Genomic DNA, 16,785 nt, shown 5'->3' with positions numbered 1-16,785 from the left:
ATTAATTATAACTAAGAATCAAGTCATGAATAATTAAAATTTATAGTTTAAAATAGTATTAAATAAAAGAGTACTTAGAGTATTAAAAAAATTATAAGTAATATAATTTAATAAAGTATATTTTGATATATATTTTTCATATATTATTTTTGCTTTTGATATAAAAATATATTTTGTCAATTTTTATATATTATTTTTATTTTAGTAAGTAAATATTAATTTTATTATAAAATTAATTAATAATATTTATTTAAATAAATAAATTAAAATAATAGAATAATATAAAAAATTTATTTAATTTGATGTCTATTTTAGTAATTTTTTATCTAAAAGTAATTTTGAATAGTGTAATCCAAACAATATTTACTTTACTATAATCCATTTTGATAAAAGATTACCAAACATAAATTAAATCACTTTAACACAAACTTACTTTTTATCAAAATCAAGTTTGCAAAATTAATTTTATGCAAACTCCCATTTACAAACTGAAATCCAAACACACTAGATTGATGCCATAAGTTTTAAGGACAGGTTTATCTGTGAGGATTGACTTGCTAGTATGCTATGAAACATGGATATTTCGGATACGATACTTACCAACACTGTCCGACATACGTGTCTACTATATCCAATCGTGTCTTAATAAAAAATAAAAAATTTTTTTTTGGACATGTTCACCAAAATACCATCACATATTAATATGTCTAATCTTATTCTTAACATGTATTTTTAAAATAAATTTAGAAATAGTATAAATTATTATTTAATAAAACAAAAAATATTTTAAATATTTTATAATTTATATAATTAAAATAACACATTAAAAAAAATTAAAAAATTAATTTATATTTTAATATCAATAAAATATCAAAATATCATTACAATATCTAAAAAATATTTTATATTTTATATATATACGTGTCCACATGTCTTATAAAATTTTAAAATTCACGTGTCAGCATATCCTATATTGTGTCGTATCCCGTATCCGTGTGAGTGTCCGTGTATCATAGCTAGTATAGTTTTTTGGTCTCTTCCATGAATTTCATATAAAATTTCTAGCTACTCGAGATAAAATCCTTTTGCAAGCCAAATTTCAGAAATGATTACATTTAAGAACTGCTAAAGTAGTACAAAAACATTTTCATTCAGCACCTGAAAGGAATCTTTATTCATCTAAATGTTACTATTGCATGGCCATTTTTACATAGATGTTTATACAAAATTGAACATCACCAAATTGGCTTAGTGAACAAAATTACCAACATGCTCAAACTCAATTGTTGGAAACCTCTCACTGTTAGAACCTCAACCTGTATTATTCTCAGGAATTAGACCCAAGATATTATTTAACAGAGAATGATATGGCATAACCACCAAAAACTGTTTCAGATGAGGAAATAAAATTGTAAAGGACAAAAGAAAAAAATGGGGATGCTATGCAAGTTCGGGCCAGGCTCTGCATCCATATCGATTGGTCATAACTCCAATCAATCAATCAAGGAAAGTTTGTTGTGTGTAATTTATAAAAGAAGCCTTCTTATATCACTGAAGTTTGATTTCAAAGCAGAGAGAAATGCACCTGCAAAATCAAATCAAAGCACATAAGCACCCTTTAATCAGTCTACAATTGCTTCAAGGTTCAAGCCCAAGGTCTCTTCAGTTGCCAATTATTAATGGAATGTAGTCAATTTAGGGCATTATGGTGAAGAATTGTTCCATTGTTGGTTTGTGCGTTAATCAATTATCAAACTAATTCAACCAACAGATTATTTATTAACTACTAAATTAATAGCTAATTAATTTATTACTTATTGGTTCCAACATTAATTTAATAGCCACCTAATTAGACATACCTCCAACTTTGCCATCGAAAACACGATGATCAGCCGATAATGTTAAGTTCAACTTATTGACGACTGCTGGCTTCTCAATTCCTAATGAATAATAACCAATGTCAAAACAAATGAAAATTATAAGATTAACTGACATACAGAACATCCATTAACTCATACCATCAGATCCAATTATTGGTTCCACAACTTTGTTGCCCCTCCCTACAGCAAGAATGCAAGCCTGCAGCATATAGTAAGAAACAACAATCATTTTTTAAGTTTGAACATCCACTAAGGCTACTCCGCTCCGCCCCTGTACTAAGTAAAATTCATATAGATTGTGAGCAGTATACGGGGATATTCGCCAGGGCAAGTGTGTGTGTGTAGAGATAGAGATATAGCGAGTACCTGTGGGGGGTTTATAATAGCACAGAATTTATCCACAGGATACATTCCTAAGTTTGAAATGCTGCATTGTACAAAGCTCAGGGTTATTACTTTACAATAGTATGTTCTTTTTCCCCTAAAAAAAAGGATGAATGGGGAATTTCTAAGCCTGCCAAACAATGAGGTCAGCTCACCTAAAAGTACCCCCTTGGAATTCTTGTGGCTTCAACTTGCCATCACGTGCCTTTGCTGCTAGTTCCTTGACCTAAACAATCAACAAGTTATTGAAGATTTTCAAGAAGTAAATAAAGGTATTTGCTTTCTAAATTTTCAATTAATCTAGAATGAATGTGACTGCCTAAATTTCAACACAAACAAGATAAGATGTCCCGATACAGTCATTATACAGAAACCTATATAGATGACTATAAATTACCTCAGACGAGATGGCAGATATCGTCTTATGATCAGCATTTCTTATTATTGGAGTCATCAAGCCCTGTAGACATGAGATTTGAGTGCTTTATAAAATACGGTGATGCTACATGACCAAGTCATTTTGGTAATAACTTAAGGATTGATATTAGTTGAAGAAGAAGGGAAAGGAGGAGAGGCCGAGAGGCATAAGAAGAAGAAAGACTTGGTTGGACTTGGTTACAAAAATAACTTGTTCACCTAGCATTTCTCTATAAAATCATACTAACAGTTTAAACACTATCCATTACCTTCTCAGTGGCAACCGCTATAGATATGTCAACAGAATCACATAAAACAACTTCACCCTTTTCAGCATCCCAGTACGCTGCCATAACAGAAAAAAGGATTTCAAAATTACAAACTCCTATGGAGAATAATTCTAGGAGAATAATTCAGTTCCATGAATAGGTTTGTAAAGAGCAATTGCAGGACTATGGACACTAATGAATGAACCAAGTCAAGAATAACACATATATCAAAAGACAGTAAGAGAGAATTGTTTACCATTTGCTTCTGGGACATTTCTGAGAGCAGCTGCTACAACTTTGATAATAATGTCATTCACCGAAACTTTAACATCATACTGCTCTGCAATCAACGGGAAAAATAAAGAATATACCGGATTGCAAATGTACTAGGAACAATAGTAATAAATTTTACTAGTCCATACCTTTAAGATCTTTTCTAAGGGAGAGAAGAGGATCCAAAGTAACATCTAACTCATGGCAGTGAAAAGATATAATAGCTAGTTAGTGTACATATGAATTAGGTTGGACTAATATGAAAGGCATAGGAGAATTAAAACCTGATGATAAATACAAGTGTGGTGTGTTTTGTTTTGATTCCAACAACCTCTTTGCAATAACCTGCATAACATTCAAAAATAGGTGTTATGACAAACATTTCTCCCTAAATATGAAAGCATTCAACTCCAAATAAAAGCAAACAAACAGCGGCTTCACAAAGACCCTTTGAATGCTCTTTACATATCGTTATTTAGCAAGGATACTTCTCACTAAAATACAACATGCCTCTAAAAAGATTTGAGGAGCCTTCCCCTTGTTTAACAGAAAATTCATCAGACCAACCTTGCGAATTTGACTATTGGGAAGATCTTCATATGCATCTGACTGCTTTGAGGCAGAAGCAGACTTTGACTCTGGTGATGCTGCAGATTGTTGATGACTTTGAGATGGTGATGCCTTCTCTTTAGCTGAATAAGGTTTTGGAGTCAATTTTCCTGATTTAATTGCAGACAGAACATCCCCTTTCAGTAAAGTGCCATGTGGACCAGAGGCATTTATTGTCGATGGATCCAATCCATATTCCGAAATTAGCAACTTTGCAGCTGGGCTAATTCTTTTTGAACTAGTTTTCTGTGGTTTCACCTCAGTTTTAGTATCATGTTTGGTGGCCTGCTCATTTTTGCTTGCAGATCTGCCACCACTAGAATTCTTTACAGCTTCAATATCACCTGCATCTTCAACCTTGCATTACACCAAGTACCATAAGTATTTTTATAATCCAGTGCATGTCATGAAAAAAGAGAAAGGACAAACCAACCACTACGTTGATAAAATATTGTTAGATGTTTCCTTTCATGGGAAGAGGAACAAAATGTTAAGATCCTACTCTTACACAAATATACTTTATATTGAATTTAAGTTACAAAAAAGAATTTCCACACTTACTGTTATTGCAATAGGTTGTCCAACTGCCACTTCTTTTGAACCTTCTGGTGCAAGTATCTTAGCCAAGTATCTAGAACCCAGATGATAGGCATGAGTAAAAATAAAGCATGTTTGACAGATCAAAATAAATAAATAAATAATGTTTGTAAAATTTGTGCTAAAAGTTTGGTCTGTAAACAGAAAACACATAATAATAATAAATAAAAATAAAAATAAAAAGATATACATAATGGAAGGGATTGTAATGTAATCTACCACAAATTGCATAAAAGAACGAGACTAGGACTCACTTTTATGGAACTGTAACTTATTGATGAAAACTAATTAGTACCAGGCATGTCCGTAAAAGGTACAATGTCTGATTTGCTAATCATATTACACTGCTCAAATCTTTACTATTTTAGAAAATTATTTAGAAGCATCTTGGTCAAGAAACTTGTGTAAAGTAATTTAGCATTTTGCAATGCACACAACCATAACAAAAAAAAAAGAGAATATTTACGTTAACTGTTTTCAGGATATGGAAAGAATATTTATTACCCTTCCTCCATACTTTCAAATTCAAGGGTAGCTTTGTCTGTCTCTATCTCACATAATATGTCACCCACTTCAATCTGTTAGATGAATTATACGTAAATGCACAGCAGGCAAAAGAATATATGAATATTACCGAGCATTCATAACCTTTGGACTTATACTAAAATAAGGAAATCCAACTCAAAATCTAATGTTAAAACATCACTAACCTTGTCGCCTTCTTTTTTCCTCCATGTAGCAATGTTGCCTTGGTTCTGTATGGAAAAATAATTGAAAATTAATGCTGCAATAGTGGGAAAGTTTGGGAGATGATGGTAATGTTAACCACAGAAACATCACAATCTTTTCACCATTGTTGGGGACAAAGCCGGCATTTCAAGAAGGATATGAGGTGGAAGTTCTGATGCATTAATGTCAGTGGACGTTGGTTCTGGTTTCCTTTCCTCATCCGAGTCATCCTGATGTATTGGTTTCTTCTCTTTAACCTCAGTCCCACTTCCCACAGAAGCAGGGACATTTTTAATATCATCTTGATCCTCAACCTTGTCAAGGCCCACAGAATAAATTATCAAGTAAAATCCCACAAGTTGACGATTTAAAATTAACTGGTGCTTACATGAAGAGGAAAATATTGCTTTCAGATTACGATTTAGCAAAGCCATAATATTGAGCCTATAGATTTTTCGATTGGACCATTGATTTTAGAGACATAAAACGAATTGATAGTGATGGGAAAACGTAATAAAAAGAAGCAACCTTTAGAAAGACTGTGATCGAGGGAAACTGAATGCATTTTCTGATAGTGATTGTGAGAATCAGAGCAGAATATGCACATGTACTGTAATACAGAGCTGTGGGAATAACAGAGTTCATTAATGTGTAACTGAATACCAAATAAGCAACTTCATGGCAAGTGAGTATAGTTGTACAGAAAGATAATACACCTATGCCCAAGCCCAATTTGCAAGCTTACTTCAGGGGAAAAAAAGAAAAAAAAAGGTGCTGTTTAAGACATCTAATGGTGTGTGCAATGATGGAGTAAATTGGAATTCAAATACAAGAAAATCATGGTTCAGATCATGTGAGGCAAATAGTAACTTCAAAAGTTCTTATATTATCATCATTTAAAATGAAACATAAAAGGAATTTTTTATTCGGACAAAAAGGTATGAACAAAACAATTAAAATTCAACCTTTTTCAGAATACAGAATGAATTCATTTTAGAGATGTATAATTTGCAATGATTTCCATGTAAGAAGTAATTCAAAAATTGGAACTTAAAAGATTACTCACTGTTATTGCAATTGGTTGTCCAACTGGCACATCCTTTGAACCATCAGGTACCAATATCTTAGCAAGAAATCTGCGGGCATCATACAATTACTGCCAAGTTTTCTATGTATACAAATTTGCATGTCTCATGATCTAAGCTCTAGGGTAAAAGCTCAGTTGCCAATAATGCTTCTAATTTGTTACTAGTGCCCCCAAAAGAAACGCAACACACATTGATTTTTGAGATGATAACAAACTCTAATTTAAGCATTAGTACAAGTCATCCATAACCCATAAGGGAAATATGAAAAGAAGGATAAGAAAATTACCCTTCTTCAAGACTTTCAAATTCAAGTGTAGCCTTGTCGGTTTCAATTTCACATAGTATATCACCAACTTCTATCTGTTAGATTAGTTAAAAGCAAGGAGGAATGATTAATTAACAAATTGTCAAGTCCCAAAGTGATGCACTGAATGAAACAGTGTTGTGATCTACAACAATATTCTATACTGGCTGACCTTATCTCCTTCTTTCTTTCTCCATTTTGCAATGTTACCTTGGGTCTGAACCACAAGGAAAGATCAATAATATTCCATGGATGCAATACCATGAAGGGAGATAAAACAAAGTTAAAAATTAAAGTTCTCGTAATCTCACCATTGTAGGAGATAAAGCAGGCATCCCAATGACTATGTGTGATGAGTCTATCAAAGAGGACAAATGATCAGAAGTTAGCATATTCATATTTGAATTCAAAAGACTTGATATATGCCATTCAATAACAAAAAATCAAGAAATTTGCTGAAAATCCATAACATTTGCAAGATACATCGTAAGAACACATGCATGCAAAGTGAAGCCACAAGAGAAACTATAGAGAGTGGGAACATGAGAAGTGAAACATGAAGTACCTGCAGATGAGAAGTATCTGATACCAAACCACTGGAAAAGTTGAAAGTTGTCAGAGAAAATCTGGCCACAATTTGATTTATCATTATTATTATTATTATTATTCAGTTAAATACTAACCTTTGGCTTTAAAGAATTATCACAGACTCCTGTAAGTCTAGACAAAGATGTAAGCCTGATAAAGATAAACATCACAATTAAAAAATGCCAGGAAGACCATGTAGAAGACATGATGAATCATTATGTTAAAAGGAAAAGACATGACATTTGTGTAACATATCCAACGTAGAGGATGCTTATCCCCACATTACTTTGTAAGTTTGATAAGCTGGAAGAATGTATGGTCAACCAGAGAAGTACAAATCTGACAGATTGGACAACCTGATGTTGGATCAAGAAACTTGAGCTGATGATTTTATATTGGAATGGTTTCACATTTTTATTTCAAAGGCTCAAGCAAGGCAGGTTGGGTTAACAGAAAAAGTTGGTCATCTCATTTACAATGGTAACTGGGTGGTCAAAGAAGGAAACAATTTCAACACTAATAATCATAGTATGATGACATTACCAGAATTCTCCATCTTTGAAATTCAAATCAATCCCATAAATAAGAATCAAAATAAGATTAAAGAACCCCTAATCTTGCAGTTAATACAAAAAAGTGCAGGTTAATGATGCACACCTTTGATGCTCATCACAACCCACAGAGAAAATCCCTGACTTAGAAGTTCTGTCAAGAACAAAATCCGAAATAATATATTAGAATCTTGAAGTAGAGTTATAAAATACATAAGAAAAAAAAGGCACCATGATAATAAAAATTAAAGATTCTTTGAACATTGAAAACCAAGCATTATATCAAAAGTTACAAACAATTTGGAATGATTCCTGGAAAGCAACAGATGCTACCAAATAATACTTCCTGTAATAATCGGTACAGATGGATCAAATAAATAAACAAGACAACATTACACTAAAATTAAGTAATTGCCAGTACCACTTTACTTTGGTGTTCAATTGTTCAAATGGAAGCAGGTCAATTTGTACATGATACAAGGAACTAAAGTACATTGGTCAGCAAGGTCTAGAACATACAACATCATCTATGTACACAGAACCAACATGGCAACATAAGTAGGGTGAAGGGAAAATTCAGTTATGAGGGAGTGGGGATAAATGTGAGAAAAGCAGAGAGAATGCATAAAAAATCATGGAGAAAGAGTCTGAGGTTTGGGCAAGGAGGAATAAGACCCTCTATGTTCTATGATATCTCTATTTCTCTGCTATTTCTATACCTAATACCATTGAGAATTGAGATCACAAGAATTTCCTCTGATACTTCAGCAAATCAATTACAGATTCTGTAATCAATATCTTAATTCCTATTATTATTATTACTACTACTACTATTACTACTACTACTACTTTTTTTATCATTATCCATTACCCTGCTCTGAACAAACAAGTGCAGTTTAGTTTAAATGACTGGTTCAAACAACTGCTAGCATTTCGAATATCATATTAAACAACATTTTAAAGTCTCTTGCGTTAATTGGCCTCAAGTGATTTAATTCATCCATCCGCACAACATTGTCGATGAGAACTTGCAACTTCGAAATGCATTTACCAAATGGAGCATATCATATTATCATTACAAGCTAGTAACGAATTCATTAAAAGAAATCAAGCAGTCCTATTATGAAGAACGAAAAGTCATGATCTAATCGAGGAGTTGGAGCCAGCACAACTCTACCAGCTCCCTAATCAATATGCACAATGGCTCCCTAAGTAACCTCTAACCTAATGGATCACATTCACAAACCTCACTTCCACTGAAAACACATGAAGAATGCGAACTTCAATAACAAAATCGTCCTCTAAATAGTACTAACCTTCAAAAGAGAAACTATAGTAACCAAATTTCCTATAAGTTAAAACCGCCGAAAACATATGATTAAATTTGAGGTAAAGCAGCGAAAATTCAGAGAAAAATATATAAAAAAAAGGGGAAGATCAAGAAACACATGATTGCAGAAGCAGCTTACCGAGAGAGGGATCTGGAAACGGAAGAGGAAGAGGAAAGGAGGCGAAGGGAGCGAGAGATGAGAGGGTGACGAAGCCGCGACAGTGAAAGAGCCATCGCAGAGAGAGAGAGAGAGAGAGAGAGAGAGAGAGTTGTGCGCTGCTTGATTTGGTTTTGTTATTCTTCGTTCAGCTGCGTGATGTCATTGAAAAACAGAACACATTCATCAAAAGGAAACGAAACTTGCAACTACTACTACTTTACCATTTTAATGGGCGATAATATTAAATTAATTTTAGAATTTAACAGTTCAGCTAGGAACCATTAGGAGTTAAGTTAATTAGTTTAAAAATAGGTCTATTACAAATTTACAAGAAATAAGTAAAAGAAAAACTACACTATTCTAATTATTTGAATTTTAAAATTAGAAATAAAAGAGAGTTGGCTTAATTGATTTATATTATAGTTGGTTTCTATATTTTTTTAAATTTAATTTTAATGTGATTAAGTAAAGAATTTTATACTATTATTAAATTAAATTTAAGATTTAATTTTGATGCACAAACAATATAAAATATTTTATACGGTAAAAAGTACACAATCACATCTGTTTTTTTATGACTATTCACGCTATAAATGTAAAAAGTAGTTATTTTTATTGAAGTAATATTATGTAATTAGATGTACATAAAAAATTATTTTTCAATACAGTGCATCAAAATTAAATTCTTAAATTTATGCATTTAAATAGTTTAAAAATAATAATATATTATTTTTATTTTTGATAATATCACTATTAACATTTATATGTTTTTTTGAATTATATATTTGTGTAAATTTAATTAACTTATAAAAAAAGAGTATTATTATTAAAATAGAAATGATATTATCGATTTTTAATTTTTAATTTAATGATTTTGAAAATTATTTGGTCTTATTAATGTGTTAATATATAATTAATTTTTTGTATAAATTTTTTATTTGAAAATTAATTTTTTTACTTTGTTACATTTTTTAATAAAAAAATCATTCTAATAAAAAATAAAAATAAAACAACGCAGGGGTAGAGGAAGTCGTACGGTGCCTAACGTAGAGTCATACATGATACACCATACACCCAACCAAACTTGAGCCTTGCGCCGCAGCCAGGAATTAGTTGCAAACTCGGGGATCAAAATGAATATAGAATTAAAATTTAAATAAGTGACTCGCTAATTTGATAATTTCGATCTAATTTTACATAAACGATAAATTAATTTTGTTCAAGTAATAAGAATAAAGATTTAAAAAGTTTTAGATCATTGTCCTATTCATTTATATGATCAATTTTGTTTGGCTTTTTCGTTGCTATTTAAGAGAATTTTCATTTCATGATTATTTTTTCTCTTAGAAAGCGCAACATAAAAAAGATTATGAGTAAATACAGATATTGAAAGATGTAATCCAATTGTATAAATAGTTTGTCCTTATAAATGATGTCACGCATTCATTGGCATTTTCAACTAATTGCATGCCAAATCAAGTAGAATATAAAAATATCGAGTAAATAGTGAAAATGGTCTTAAAAGATCATGCGATTTTCAATTTGGTTTTTGAAAGATTTTTTTTTTAATCAAATTTATTTTCAAAAAATTTTCAATTAGCCACGTTAATTCTTCTGTCAATTTTCTTACTAACGCCATTAATAAAAGTTAACATGATACGTTAGATATACACACGTCAACATATAAAATAATGTCATTTTAAGTGTGTGAGTAGCTATTATCAAAATGGTACCGTATAGAATGGGTAGAAAGACAAAACGCTTAACTCCTCACACTTCAAACACACTTATATTCACTCTCAGTAAAAAAAATTTCATGTTCTTGTTGCTTTCTGAACCTAGCAACAAAGTTCTGTAGAAGATGACCGAGGCATGATCATACAGTGGGTGTTGTGTCTTCTCCGGTGATAATAGGTTCTTATTTCGCAAACAAAATAGAAAGGAAGGCAGCATTGTCGACGCTACTGTAAGGTATGAAAAACTTTTTTTTGGTAACCTATATCCTATCTTTGATCGTAAAAGAAAATGAGATTCTGCTAGTTGTATTTTACTTGAATGAAATGTTGTTCGATTTTGTCCTAGTGTTATTTGTGTCCTAGTGATTTGGTTTGCAATGGAGCAGGTATTTCTGTTTTTTTTTTTCATGTTGATAGTGATGTGTTTGTTGTGGTGAATAAACTCTTTTTGAATATGTTTAGGCTCGATTCTGTAGATGATTTATGGTTTAGCATTGTTATTTTTGAAATTTAGTTAGGGTTCGATAGAGGTAAACATGCATTAGGCTAAGTTTTTGAAAATAAAGTTAATGGAATGTATTGTTTCCAATTAGGTAGTGCAAAGAATATGAATACTAATTTTTTTGAATTTGAAATTATGTTTACAAAGACTTCAATTTTTCTCCAATTACCTGTATTGGTCTGCTTTTCAAGAATAAAATCATGCATTGTCATGAGATAAAAAATTGTTCACGTTCTAAATAGCATGAAAAATAATCTTTGGCATAACCATGTGAAACAACAATGTATAATGTCTTCATGAATAAGTTTACTTGTATGATATTATTTAAGTAATACTCATAGAGAATATAAATGCTAATTTTTTTTGTATGCAATTACTATTGAATTAAACTTTTTTTTTGTTGTCAAAACTCTTGTAATCAAATAATGTACATTACAGAGTTGTTTGTCATTTTGAGTTTAGGTTAAGTTTTATCTTTATTCCTTTGTAGATGGAATGACCTCCAATGACATTTGTGTTTCACTACGGTGGAACGTTTAAAACCGATAGAAGGAGAAGACTGACTTATGAATCAGATCACACAAAAGTGTTAATGGGTGTTGAAGCAGATACAATAGATTTTTTTTTTGTGTGAAAGGGTATTATAAGGAATTAGGGTATGCTAAGCCGAACAACTACATTTGGAAGGTTCCCTGGTTATCTCTGGAATTTGGCTTGAAAAGGTTAGATGTTGATGCTGATTTAATTGCGACGATCAAGTCTTATAGGAGGAATAACAATGTTATTAACATATACTTTGAGCATGGGATTTCAGAACCACAACTGGTGGAGGGCGTGAATAAAGATGTAACTGTACTTGCAAACATAGTTTTTTATTGCGGATGGCAGCTAATGGCGGTGAGCCAAAAATCCGCCATAAAGTTATAGCGGATGGCGTTGCGGAAAATGGCGGAAATGGAAGATTACCTCTAAAATACACATATATGTGCAAAAACATATGCAGAAAAATTGAAAATATAATAAACTATAAAATCTATCTATATAAGCAACTTTCTAGTCATAAAACATCTAATTAATATAGCAAATATAGTAGCAAATTTAGCAAATAAATATAACATCAAGTTCAAATCATAACTCAAAAGTCATAAGCAAGCCATACAATAGAAGACATAAAACATAAAAACTATAAACCATCTACATTCTAGCTCTCATCAAATTCATCTAAATTAACACGATTATTATCGTGTCCCCCTACCCCCTCATCATCCTCTAATTCAGTATCATTGAATTGAATCTCCTCTTCTTGTTCTTCTTCATTTTCAGAATCCTCTTAATCTTCAAATTATGGTTCTTCTTCCTCTTCCACAATTACTGCTTTTCCTTTTCCTTTTTTTGAAGCCTTAGACCCACTTGGTCCACCCTTTGCACCACCTCTTGCAGTTGCTGTAAATCATGTTGCTTGTATGCGAAGTTTGTATTCGTAGGTTTTGATGAATGACAAACCAACAAACGACATGAAAGACAAACCAACAAACAACTTGAATGAACAAGCATGTTGAAAGATCAACCAACATTCAACGTTGAGGAATGAAGAGTTGAAAGCAACACAACAACAACAAGAAACTCAAGTCCACAACATTTGAAGACAAGTATAGTGTCTTAGGACTTAGGTAACTTCTTGTTAAGAACCAATTGCTAAATCTCTCAACACACACTCAGAAAATGTTTTGATGCACATCTTGCAATTCGATGCTAGCCAAATGGTTTAAAACTTGTTTTCAAAGGTACAAAAGCATAGGAATTGACTCCAACAAGTTTGAGATCAATCCTAAGTATTTTGAAGTGATTTTAAGCCATTCTTTAAGGTTCGCATCGATGCACACTCATCTTGCATCGATGCAAAGCATGCGACGACTTGTTGCATCGATGCAAAGATGTTTGCATCGATGCAACCTAGCTGAAAATTCAAATTTCAGCTTCAAAGACACATTTGCATCGATGCAAAGTGTTATGCATCGATGCAAATGATTCAAAAACATAAAAAACGGCTAGTTTTGACAAAAAGGCTCCATCCCATTAACTCCCCAACGTTTCTAAGGTTTGGGGAGTCTATAAATAGATGGATTGAAGCCTTATTTCATATACTTGAGTATTTGCAAACTATCTTGTTCATATTCTTTCATTCTACACATTTTTTAAGGTGTTATAATACACAATTTGAGAGAGCAATATCAATTGGTTCAATAGTGCTAAACTTGTAATCATACACTCTTCTAGAGAGTACTCATTTCGTCTCAACAATTCTTTGAGAATTGTTTTCTTGTACACTTTGTAAATTGGAGTGTGATCTCCAAGGTTGAGTCAAGAGTTATAAACACTATAGTCGGTGAGGATACCAAAGAGGTATACTAAGTACTCAAGGCAAATCTTAGAGAAGGTATCTCTAAGTGGAGTGGGTTAGTATACGAGTGGTGATCATATACCGTGAGGTGTTAGAAACTAAGGACTCGGATTGTAAAAGGTTTTGCGCGAGCACCTTGAAGCTTGGCAATAGTGGAACTTCTCAATAGCGATTGAGAAAGAAAGTGGACGTAGGACAAGGATTGTGCCGAACCACTCTAAATAGTGTTTGCATCTCTCCAAACTCATCTCTTCAATATTATTGTCTTTTACCTTTGAACAAATAAATTGTGATCGAAAAGTAGCTTCGTAAGTACTTAAGGAATAGTTTAAGTCCGATTGGTGAAAAGCTTGATCAATTTATTTGAGTTGGTGTCTATTGGAAAGTAAAAGCTCCTTATAAATGCTTAGCAATTGAGTTAAGCTCTTGGAAAAATACTAGTACAATAACACTTTTGTATATTGTCTTTAACTTTCGCAAAAAGATTCATTGTTGTTGCAATACTCAATTCACCCCCCCTCTTGAGTAATTGTGCATAGGTTCTACAAGTGGTATCAGAGCTTAACCCTTTGAAAGACTTAACCGTTTAAGGGAAAAGATCATGGCAAGCACAAGCTTTAACAACAACAACACTAGTGAAGGTAACTCAACCGCTAGACCTCCTCTTTTTAGCGGAACAAATTACTCTTATTGGAAAAATAAGATGAGAATTTGGATCCGTTCTCAAGATGTGAGAATTTGGAAAGTGATTGAGAATGGAAATCACATTCCAACAAAGACAACAAGTGCTAAAGAAGGAGAAGTCTCCGTCTCAAAGCAAGTACCGAAAGGAGAAGATGAATATAGTGACGATGATTGGAAGAAAGTGGCAATGAATGATAAAGCCATCAACTTCATTCATTGTGCACTTAACGAGCATGATTATATGAAGATCTCTACATGTGAAACCGCTAAAGAGATTTGGGATAAACTCCAAATCACTTACGAAGGAACCGACCACGTTAAAGAATCAAAGGTATTTATGTTGGTTCATGAATGGGAAAATTTTAAAATGAAAGATGAAGAGAGCATTGAAGAAGCTCTTGAAAGACTCTCCAAGATCTTCAACAATCTAAGCATGCTTGGCACAAAATACAATGATAAACAAATTGTGACCAAGGTGCTTACAAGCCTTACACCAAAATGGAACTCCAAAGTGAACGCCATTATGGAAGGAAGGCTCTATGATCAACTTACATTTGATCAACTACGAGGTAATCTTCTCACCTATGAAATGACTATGCTAAATAGACAAAAAGGTGAAGAAAGAAAGAAGAAAAGTCTCGCCCTTAAAACAACATCACTACAAGAAGAGAGTGATGATAATGAAGAAGAAGGAGATGAAGAATTTGCACTCTTATTAAAAAGATTCAATAAGTTTGCAATGAAGAAAAACTTCAAGAGCAAAACAAAGGTACCAAAATGCTATGAGTGTGGAGAAGTTGGACACATCAAACCCAATTGTCCAAAACTTCAAAAGGAGGACAAAAACAAGAAATTTAAGAAGAAGGAGAAAGCATACATATCATGGGAGAACGAGGATGAATCCGACTCCGATGACGACGAGGTTGCAAATCTTTGCTTAATGGCAAGCGAAGAAAAGGTTAGTGATGACAACTCCACTTCTTTTAATTTACAAGATGAATATGATGCCTTACTTGAGGTGTACACAAAACTTACCCAAGATTATTCTCTCCTAAAGAAAAGAATATGGATCTTTTAAAACAAAATGAGATGTTGAAAACGAGAATATCAATCTTGGAAAAGATAAGTGTAGCACAAGTAGTGATCCATACAAATCTTGTAAAATGCATGAAAATGAAATTACAAATCTTAAGAACACTTTAGCTAAGTTCAATGAATCTTCAAAGAACTTAGATAAAATGTTGAAAAACCAAAAACATGTTCATAATAAGGAAGGTTTAGGTTTTGAAAAAAGAAAATTTAAAAATACTAAAACTCCTATTAGGCAACCGCAAGCCCAAAAGGCAAGCATGCCTAAAAGGAATGAAGCCTTTAAACATCCTCCTCAACATGCTTCATTTAGAAATTATAATCACAATGCATATAGATCAAAAGATGTTGCATTTAGGAAACAATCTAGGCAACCATTTAGAAACATGCATAGGATGCATAATCCAAATGTCATATGTCATTATTGTAATAAAGTAGGTCATATAGCACCCGTATGCTTTACTAGAATTAAACATATAAACTTTCGTAGTCAAGATACGAGATGGGCACCTTATGGGCATTATGCTCATACTAACCATCAAGGACCCAAATTCACTTGGGTACCTAAATCCCAATTTTAATTGTTTTGTAGGTACGTGTTGGAGCTAAGGATACAAATTGGTATGTTGATAGTGGATTCTCCAAACACATGACCGGCGATGAATCAAAGTTCACCGCAATAGAGCCTACAAACGGAGGAAACGTGATCTATGGAGACAACAACACCGGCAAAGTAATCGGCGTTGGAAAAGTTGGTAAAAATTCTTCTACCTCCATAGATAATGTTATACTTGTCAAAGGTCTCAAACATAATCTCATTAGTGTTAGCCAACTTTGTGACAAAGGAAACTTAGTCACCCTTGATTCAAAATGTTGTTTGATAAAAAGGCAAGACACTAATGAAATTGTGCTAATTGGGCACCGTGTTGACAATGTATACATGATTAATCTAAATGAAGTTTCCTCAAATGATGTGAAATGCCTTGTTAGTAAAAATGATGAAACTTGGTTATGGCATCGTAGAGTAGCTCATGCTAACATGGACCATCTTAGCAAGTTGGTCTCTAAAGAGTTAGTAATTGGCTTACCAAAGCTACGTTTTGAAAAAGACGTCCTTTGCGACGCATGTCAAAAGGGAAAACAAGTAAAGGCCTCTTTTAAATCCAAAAACATTGTTTCAACAACAAGGCCATT

The 16,785-nt window shown here is 32.6% G+C and overlaps 1 protein-coding gene across 1 annotated transcript; it reads right to left on the bottom strand.

Annotated features, from left to right (window-relative positions):
- Nucleotides 1–1,023: 1,023 nt before the first annotated feature.
- LOC130948817 (dihydrolipoyllysine-residue acetyltransferase component 1 of pyruvate dehydrogenase complex, mitochondrial) lies at nucleotides 1,024–9,358 on the bottom strand. Its single transcript, XM_057877690.1, has 23 exons — nucleotides 9,159–9,358; nucleotides 7,796–7,843; nucleotides 7,234–7,288; nucleotides 7,116–7,146; nucleotides 6,862–6,908; nucleotides 6,723–6,767; nucleotides 6,533–6,606; nucleotides 6,225–6,294; nucleotides 5,281–5,472; nucleotides 5,140–5,184; nucleotides 4,934–5,007; nucleotides 4,394–4,463; nucleotides 3,791–4,189; nucleotides 3,508–3,568; nucleotides 3,373–3,417; nucleotides 3,207–3,290; nucleotides 2,951–3,027; nucleotides 2,662–2,724; nucleotides 2,420–2,490; nucleotides 2,247–2,307; nucleotides 2,019–2,079; nucleotides 1,860–1,940; nucleotides 1,024–1,585 (listed from the first exon to the last, which is right to left on the bottom strand). Exons 1-23 carry the CDS (start codon nucleotides 9,251–9,253, stop codon nucleotides 1,527–1,529), a joined length of 1,908 nt encoding a protein of 635 aa, XP_057733673.1. The 5' UTR covers nucleotides 9,254–9,358; the 3' UTR covers nucleotides 1,024–1,526.
- Nucleotides 9,359–16,785: the final 7,427 nt, after the last annotated feature.

The sequence above is a fragment of the Arachis stenosperma genome, chromosome 9, assembly GCF_014773155.1.
Source record: "Arachis stenosperma cultivar V10309 chromosome 9, arast.V10309.gnm1.PFL2, whole genome shotgun sequence".
NCBI lineage: Eukaryota > Viridiplantae > Streptophyta > Magnoliopsida > Fabales > Fabaceae > Arachis > Arachis stenosperma.
Note: the sequence above shows the minus strand (reverse complement) of the source record. Positions and strands in the feature narration are given on the sequence as shown.

Coding starts and splice junctions, on each gene's coding strand:
- LOC130948817 (XM_057877690.1), bottom strand. CDS start 9,253: ATGGCTCTTTCACTGTCGCGGCTTCGTCACCCTCTCATCTCTCGCTCC. Junction 3,569..3,790: donor CCAATAGTCAAATTCGCAAG/GTTGGTCTGATG, acceptor AATGTTATGCAG/GTTATTGCAAAGAGGTTGTT. Junction 2,080..2,246: donor CTATTATAAACCCCCCACAG/GTACTCGCTATA, acceptor TATATGCTGCAG/GCTTGCATTCTTGCTGTAGG.